The 9,389-nt window shown below is 40.6% G+C and overlaps 1 protein-coding gene across 3 annotated transcripts in view; it reads left to right on the forward strand.

Annotated features, from left to right (window-relative positions):
- The window catches only part of WIPF1 (WAS/WASL interacting protein family member 1), a 73,747-nt gene that overhangs the window by 58,343 nt on the left and 6,015 nt on the right, over positions 1-9,389 (forward strand). For all 3 annotated transcript variants that reach the window (XM_032215901.1, XM_032215892.1, XM_032215909.1), the window contains exons 4-7: positions 80-244; positions 3,119-3,877; positions 5,470-5,694; positions 7,888-8,001. In XM_032215901.1, the coding sequence (XP_032071792.1) occupies positions 80-244; positions 3,119-3,877; positions 5,470-5,694; positions 7,888-8,001 (1,263 nt within the window). The remainder of the gene's footprint in view (positions 1-79; positions 245-3,118; positions 3,878-5,469; positions 5,695-7,887; positions 8,002-9,389) is intronic.

A 9,389-nucleotide genomic window follows, 5' to 3' on the forward strand; every position in this document is an offset into this window, starting at 1 on the left:
CTAGATATAAACAGCCAACTAAGTATTTGTGGATTCAGAATCATGATTTAAGAACCCTTCAATTTTCCTCTCTTTACAGAACCAAAAGGGCCAGCTGGTGGCGGAGGCGGCAGCTCTGGTTTCTCCAGTGGTAGCAGTGGCAGCGGTAGCAGCGGTAATAGTTATGGTGGCGGTGGACCTCCCGGCTTAGGAGGATTGTTCCAAGCAGGGATGCCAAAACTTAGACCTACAAACAGAGATAATGGTAAGGAGGAGGTGTGCTAGTAAGACAGCTGCATTTCTAGAAACCTAGTACCTTGGACTGACAATACTTACAACTATTAAATCAGTGAAGACAAAAACTCAAGAAAATATTCTTCTCCTATCATAAATGAACAGTGGTTTCTCACAAGCAAGATATTTAGTTAACTTCCTGTGTATTGCAGGCATGACAAGGAAGGGGCCCCAACACCTTTTCCGAGCCGAAAAAAAACACAAATTTGTCTCAAATTTGTCTCAAATAAGAGTTATCACATTTGGTCTATTGCAAAGTCTATATTGAGTTTTACAGTTGTTAATAGATCATGTGCACCTGAAGTTGAACCTTGTTCCTTTACTCTAGATGTTCTTGGCACAATTGCCGTTTTTTTTTCTTTTTGTTATCAAGTGTAGAAGTATGGAAGCAACACATACAGTACATCCTTTTTTAAAAAAAAAATGTTGACTCAGTATTCACCACTTAAGCATGTCCCCACTTGCACCTAACCACAGTCCAAATATGCCCTGACATTTTTTTGCTCTGCAGGGTTCCCATGAGGCTACCTTCACTTTTATCTCCAAACCATTAATAGCAAGGTTAAGGCATCTATAGCTGTTATGTAGTATTCCCTCCACCCACCCATACAACCTTGAATGTTTATGGGGCATTAAGTCATCACTGACTCTTAGCAAGATAGACTTCCTCTATGACGATCGGTCCCTGACCTAGCCCTTCAGGTCTTCAAATGACGCACCCTACTCTAGAGAGCTAAGTCCTCACATAATATGCCCAAAGTAGGGTAGTTTAAGGCTGGGTATTTGCATCATCATTATTCAAAGTCAACTTTAGATTGTGTGACATTTGTTAGGTTTTATTGCCTGTGGAGGAAACGAGAAATAGAGGTGGCAGAGTTGGAACAGGGATTGGCAATGGGAACAGCCTGTTTTATGCCACTGTAGTTTTTTTGCTGACTCAAGGGTAGATAGAAAATACTTTTTAACTCATTTGTGTGGAAAGGTTATTAAGCCAGGACCTTTAGGGTTCACCATTACTTTTCTTTTCTTTTGCCCCTCCCTTATCTAGAGAATTGTATCTTGTTGCTCTGGTGCATTCAGGTTCTTGCCTATTTATTTTATTCATCAATAATTTATATCCTGCTTTGCAAAGTTCAAGATGCTAGCCGTGAAATGTTTCTGTTTTATCTAGACAATAATTCTGTGAGCTTGGTTAAGCGATTTGTCCAATTTATCAATCAACCCAAAGTCCATCAACTCATTTCCATATTAGTGCATTTTCCAGGTTGCACTGATTTATTTAATAGGTTGAATTTATTTAGTATATTAGTTGGATTTGCATATCAGACCAAACCATAATGCTGGTTTGACTTGGATTTAGCATATTGTGTGTAAAAACTTAATTTTACATACTTCATTATAACTCAATGAAGTACATGCAATGAACCGATTGGTTACATTATGGTTTAGTGTGATATGTAGACCCAGTCAGGAAATTGTGAAAGTTAGTACAGTAATAACTTTCCATTAGACTGTCATTTATTTAATTGTTTTCATTATGCTGGTATCAAATTTTGGAACAGTATGCCTGAAGAAAAGGGATATGTTTATTTTAGTTATTTAAGATGCTTATTTGCCAACTTTCATTTTAAAAAGTCTCAACAGCATTCTATAATAGCAATATAAAATTACAAGATGGCAAAAAATATATATAAACAGTGCACAGATTTCCGAAAAGCAATATGCATTGTACCACATGATTTATTGTTTTCCTGACACTTCATACATTTCTTGGCTAGAAAATACAAGCCAGGGAGTTTACAGGAAGACAGAATTGTACCTTCTTTGTTCGCAAGCATATGAATGAAGTAGCACTGTTAAAATATCCAAAGTGCACTTTCAACAAGTGGTGATATAACAATTGTTCAAAGCCAGCATTACCTCTTATGTCAAAGCAGCTTTTTATAGATCTTCCTTTTAATCTCATAGCACTTAACATGCCAGGGTTGCTTTGAGAGGTTTGCCTTTTCTTCTTCAGGAAATTCAGTAATAGTCAAGAAATGTCTTTGCCCTTCCCTCTTGTTTTATAGTATATTGAATGTGTAGAACTTTTCTTCAAGAGCTATGAAGCAGATCTAATTATACTAATTGAAATTAACGTAGAGAGGGTAATAGCATGAAATAAACGGAGCCTAGTTCAAATACGAAGCGAGAACTCCTATACATTACAAGCTTCTTAAAAACAATTGTAGATTTATTTTCTATCTAATCTGGCTTGTATTAACCGTTCTTGGCAGAAAATCAGCTTTTCCGACCTGATAACTTCCAGACGTTTTGGACTATTACAAGCCCTATCATCCATAATGGCTCAGGATTATTGGAATTGCAGTTCAGTATCATTGGAAGTGCCTCAGCGGTGGGTTCCAGCAGGCACTACTGCTGGTTTGCTCATATGCACACTTTGCACGAGCCTACTTATGCGTGCTATGTGCGCATGCACATATAATTAAAATCATTTTGCGCATGCGCAGAAGTGAAAAACAAGATGGTGGTGCCAACAGCGCCAACCAGGGACCCGGTTCGGGGGGTGGCGGCCCTGGGTTGCTGCTGATTCCGGTGACGCAGGCCGCGAAACCACTACCAGTTTGGGCGAACTGGTAGGAACCCACCACTGAAGGACCTGAATGTGGAAAATTTCCTGTTGGGACATATATTAAGAGGAAGGAGCTGTTGATTTATGTTTCCATCTTTTCGACAAGCATCTACTATAGGTCGAAATTGATTATACAAAATCCTCCAGATTACAATTTATTTCCCCTTCTACACACCTTTGTATATGCATTCACTAATTGCTTTCTATTTTTAGACTCTGCAGGAAACAAAGCTCCAGTGTTTCCACCAGGAGGACGAGCAACATCTGCTAAGCCTTTTTCACCTCCAGGTGGAGCAGGCAGATTTCCAGGCCCTTCTGGACTAAGAGCGCCAGCAACAGAGCCACAGAGAAACCGAATGCCTCCCTCAAGACCTGACTTTGGCTCCAGGCCTGACACAGGTGCTCCTCCTGTGCCAAATACTCCAAGACCTATTCCATCCAGTCTGTACAACAGAGGTCCACCCCCTGTGCCCGGAGCCAGCAGACAAGCGAGCATAGGGCTTACCCCTCCACCTTTCCCTGGTAATAGAAATTCAGGGCCTGGAGGATCCATTCGACAGTCATCACCAGTTAGTCCTCCTTCTCCCTTCTCAAATAGGCCTCCTCTCCCTCCAGTACCAGGTAGGCCAACAGAAGATAAGACACCTCCGCCATTACCTCCAAGTGGAAACAGGCCATCTGTCAGCAGGGAGGCTTCCCTGCCACCTCCCCCGCCCCAAAACCACAAGCCGCCAATTCCTTCCACACCACGACCACCTGCAATATCTTCCGTACCTCCTCCTCTTCCCCCAAGTCGGCCAGGCCCACCTCCAGTTCCACCGGCATCTGGCGGAAATGATGAAATGCCACGGCTTCCTCAAAGGAACACATCGCTAGTCCCTTGTCTGCCTTGCCCCAATCGTTCTGGACCTCCACTTCCGCCCCCAGTTGAGAGACCACCACCTCCTATAAGGGACCCTCCTAGCAGATCAGGTAAGATTGTCTGAGCAAAAATTACTTTAAAATGTAAATCCATATTTTGAATGCAGGGTTATGCAATATATATCTATACGTAAATAGGGTGAGGGACAGAAAAAGGGGCTACCAAGAACATGGTCACATTTTTTTAAAAAAATAAATGAGTCCACAGAAGCCTAACCATGTAACCTAGTAAAACCCTCCCTAGTTATCACAAAGATAAAGTGGGGAAGAGAGAAGCAAATTTATACTTGCAAGATTTGTTGTTATGGCTCTGCAATAAAAATACTACTAACCTATATGACATTGGAATCCTAGTCTGATGTACCTGAATAGTTGACTGAGGGAGGGATGGGTGGTTGGATGGATACTATTCTTAATGTTCTCTGAGCTTGCTTCTTTGCTGTTTCGTTATTGAGCCAGGTAACAACATAGAGGGTGGAATTTGCTAGCTGTTTATTTGTAGTAGCTTGTCTTGCCAGCTTTGATTGTTCTTTTTTATCTGGCTCCAGTACTTTCTTATCTGACTGTTGGTTAAAAGATGTGAGAAGAGGGATAAGAGGGTTTAAGTCTATTTGCTTCTTTTCTTCATCATTTGACTGCTTTCTTTCTGAAATGGATTGTAGACAGAGCTTACCTCAGTGTTTTTATTTACGGCTGCTTGTAGGAAAGTTCAGCCTCCTATAGGAAAAATTCCTCCTTTAGGAATTCCCTTGCATTTTTCAGTTTGGCTTAGTGTAGGAGACATACTGTTTTCTAACTGAAACTCTGGCTGAACTTTTCAGCATGTTGTAAACTTAAGATACATGATTGTTATGTCTTACGATTGCTGGTTGATGTTCATGGAAGCTTTCTCAAACTTAAAATTCAGTCTCTGCCTCTTTGCCCCAAGCAAAATTAGATACGTACGTGTGTGTGTGTGTGTGTGTGTGTGTGTGTGTGTGTGTGTGTGTGTGTGAGAGAGAGAGAGAGAGAGAGAGAGAGAGAGAGAGAGAGAGAGAGAGAGAGAGAGAGAGAGAGAGAGAGAGAGAAGCTGCCTTGGAAATGATCAGACAAGGGTAGCAGGAGCCCCCGGTGGGTTAACGATTGGTGAAAGGAACTTAGAAAGAACCCACCTTGATAGATTAAGCAATTTAAAATAGCAACAGCAATAGCAGTTAGACTTATATACCGCTTCATAGGGCTTTCAGCCCTCTCTAAGCGGTTTACAGAGTCAGCATATTGCCCCCAACAACAGTCCGGGTCCTCATTTTACCCACCTCGGAAGGCTGGAAGGCTGAGTCAACCTTGAGCCGGTGAGATTTGAACAGCCGAACTGCAGAACTGCAGTCAGCTGAAGTAGCCTGCAGTGCTGCACCCTAACCACTGCGCCACCTTGGCTCTAAATGGCAACCTTGTATCTTAAGGCTTGCAAGATTCTGTTGATGTAGCCTTACAATAAAGTAGAATGATTTCATCTAGTTCTGTTTTCTGTCTAGTTTACCAGGGAGGGATAATAGTATTTGCACTTGGGGGGGGGGGGGGGAGAGCATGTTTGGAGGTTTGCGAAGAGTGATTGGGTCTGCCAAAAATGTACAATAACTACTTTTTGTTCCCATTATATTCAGGACCTCTCCCTCCGCCTCCGCCTCCACTAATCAGAAACGGAAGTACTTCCAGGGCACTGCCAGCTACTCCCCAGCTTCCTTCAAGAGGAGGATTTGAAAAAACCAGAAGTGGGCCTGTGCCCCCACCTCCTCCTGACAGGCCAGGTTCTGGAGCGCCCCCACCCCCTCCTCCATCACTTCCCTCATCTGCCCTCCGAAATGGCTTCCAGGATTCATCCTGTGATGGTGAGTGACGATGTTCCTGTTTTTGACATTGTCCGAATGCGTAACTTCCAATCTGTTGGTGGAGTGGTGGGAAAATATGATTTGTGAGCCTCACACATGCAGGTATGGATAGCTCTCACCAATACAGTTGGAAGAACTTTCTTGCCTTCTGGAAGGAACTCTGCATTCCTTACAGCAAGAAAATAATTTTCCATATATGCTGGACTCTTGCATACATGGAAAAGGGAAATAAAGGGTCCCAATATCATCATTGAGGCTTCTGGGGAATCAGCTTGCCTTGAGCTTATGGGAGAAGAAGCATAAAAAAATTAGAGATTAGCCACCATCCTGCTCATTATGGTTGTTCATCTCCAATTTATATCTATCTATCTCAGTTTTCTACATAAATCAATCAGTCCACAGTTATTTGCCTTCAGATTTACACCCACAAAAAAGGAAGTGAAAGTAGAGAGTAAACAAGAGAGCAGGAGCAGATTGGACGAGGCTTCAGATTTGTACAGCATCTGTTCTTCTGGCCACCTTCCCTTTGCTTGAACTTTTCTTGCTTTTTCTGCCATCTCCAGAGGACAGAAGCAGAAGGAGCAACCCTAATGAGCTGGATGGTGGCTAATCACCGATCTAATTATGCTTCTTCTCCCACAATGTTCCCTAGAGGCCTCTCTGATGGTATTTGGGGTCATTTATTCCCCCTCTTGCTTTCAACACCACATTAGCAAGAGTCCTGCTGTTCATGGAAAATTCTTCTCTTGCAGAGTTCTGGAAGGAATAGCAATAGCAATAGCAGTTAGACTTATATACCGCTTCATAGGGCTTTCAGCCCTCTCTAAGCGGTTTACAGAGTCAGCATATCGCCCCCACAGTCTGGGTCCTCATTTCACCTACCTCGGAAGGATGGAAGGCTGAGTCAACCTTGAGCCGGTGAGATTAGAACCGCTGAACTGCAGATAACAGTCAGCTGAAGTGGCCTGCAGTACTGCGCCCTAACCACTGCGCCACCTTGGCTCTTACATGGAGGAATGGAGGAACTCTCCATTCCTTCCAGAATGCAAGAAAGCCCTTCCAACTCTAGGATGAGAAGTCTCCATACCTGCCATTGAGGCTCACACATCACATTTTTCCACCACTCAATTCGTATAATAATCAAAGTAGTCTAGTTAAAAAAATACTGACTTTTTTTTATAAGTAAAGAATGTTTCATTTCAATATAAACGCAGATGACGGAAGAAACAAACCTTTGACCACCTTAGAATTTATATTAGCCCTTGTATTTTATTCATTAAATGCATCAATCTTGCTAGAGTTAAAAACTTTAAGAGAAGCTGAGCCTGCCTATCTGGATTAGCTATATTACAGAACATTATTGCTATAAGGATATTAGAAATGTTTTGATAAGTAAATAGTAAATGTTATAAGTACTGTGTTTCTCCAAAAATAAGACAGGGTCTTAGGTCTTATTATTTTTGAGGTGCAGGAGGCAGCGAGCATGGTCACCTCATGGCTGCTGCTGTGTTGCAATATTTTTTGGGGGGGAGGATTTATTTTAGCGCATGCACTCAAAAGTCCGATTGGGCTTATTATCCCAAAAGATGTTATTGTTGGAGAAACAGGGTATGCTGTTAGTAATATTTTTATATGGTTTCATGACCAGTGCCAGATTGATTTTAGATATATGGACTGTGTGACGTTAATGAGAATAGAAAGAGGAAGTGAAAGGAATTTACTGTTCTTTTCAGTTAAACATGTTTGTAATAATATGAAAGTCCTGTTTAAAACAAATTAAAAGTATGTAGTCATGAAACAATTTAAGGAAAAAAAATGATGGATTCAAGACATTGGATGTCAGCCTACCCTGAATCAAAGGGATGTACAGTATTTCTGTTGGAAAAATAAAGTGATTGGAAGCTAAAGATGTTCCAATAGTTGGAAATATAATGCCATCCTTGGTCTCTTGAAAAAATAACCCCAACTATGCTAAACAAGATCTATTCACATTTGGATGTACTCCCAGTTTTTAAGACTGGTTTACAAAATATTCACTCTATTGAATAAGATGTCATCAATCCAATATTTTCTAAAATATAGTAGTCAGTTTTTATGGAATACTCTTGAATGAGCCTATTAGTTGAGATTTGTATTGACATGATTTGTCTTATGTATGCACTAATGTTACACAATTCCTTTACATTTATCTAGATGAGTGGGAAAGCAGATTTTCCTTCCATCCTCTGTCTGACTTGCCACCTCCAGAACCATATGTACCCATGAACAAGAGCTATCCTAGTAAATTGGTAAAAAATGACAATAGAAGTAAGTATTTTTTTTTCTTTTAGAAAGTAGATTTAATAATAGTGTACTTGGTAAATTATTTCTGAGTTGAAAACATGTGAAACATTTTGAATGCTTATCAGATACTCCATAAATAGTGAATATAATTATTTTTGGTAATATCATAGAGCCAAGTTGGCCCAGTGGTTAAAGTGCAATACTGCAGGCTACTTCAGCTGACTGCTAGCTGCAGTTTGGCACTTCAAATCTCACCAGGCTCAAGGTTGACTCAGCCTTCCATCCTTCCGAGGTGGGTAAAATGAGGACCCAGATTATTGGGTGCAATATGCTGACTCTGTAAACCGCTTGGAGAGGGCTGTAAAAGCACTGTGAAGCGGTATGTAAGTCTAAGCGCTATTGCTATCATGGAAAGAGTACCAGTTATCTCAACAGGAGTGGCTCTTGCTCTGCTCTCTTCCCCAATGAGTTATTTCAGTGATCCAATTGGATAGTCAAGGTAAGTCAGATAGATAGGCCATAGATTACTTATAAGTGCCATTCAGCTGAAAAGGCAGATAGATACCTCCTGGGCCAAGATAAGCAGTGAAAGATGGAGAAATAAGACTGCACTGATTCTCTGCTGGTCGTCTCCTACTGTAGATATTGGGTAAGGCAGTGTTTTTCAACCACTGTTCCACGGCACACTAGTGTGCCGTGACATAGTGTAAGGTGTGCCGTGGGAAAAACACCTTATATATAGTCAATATAGGCAAAGAGTTAAAAAATTTTAACATTTTCTAATGGTGGTGTGCCTCGTGATTTTTTTCATGAAAAAAGTGTGCCTTTGCACAAAAAAGGTTGAAAAACACTGGGGTAAGGAATAAGCTCAAACAACTAGCTGTGAAGAAAAGATAAGTAAGCAGAAAATAAACACAAATAGCCAGCAAATTCTTATTTAGTGAAGTTCCTCTATCTTTGCTCATCCTTCAGAATTGTCAGCAGATGACTATTCTTCATGTGGTGATTCACTCTGCTTCATCATCATTTTACATCGGAGGTGCGCCAGAAGGCATAATAATAATAATAAAAATTTAAACTGGAACATATATCTTCCATTAACAGTGTGTCATCTGGGTATAAATGTCTCTCTGCAATTACAATCAAAGTTTGCAATATTCATTACCTTGATGATAATTCTCTAATCTTACAATATTAACAATCAGCATTTTAGCTCTATTCATTTCTCCCTCTTAACATATCTTCTAATGAAATTATAATATTATATTGAGTATGGTCATCTTAACAATCATATATAATCATCATCGTATTGTTTACATCTCTATCATATATTCTTTATTTCACTAATCCCTATTTATTTCTCACTTCTATTTTTATTCTCCAAACCGTCCATAAAATAACTCCCATGTCAT

This window comes from Thamnophis elegans, chromosome 1, assembly GCF_009769535.1.
Source record: "Thamnophis elegans isolate rThaEle1 chromosome 1, rThaEle1.pri, whole genome shotgun sequence".
NCBI lineage: Eukaryota > Metazoa > Chordata > Lepidosauria > Squamata > Colubridae > Thamnophis > Thamnophis elegans.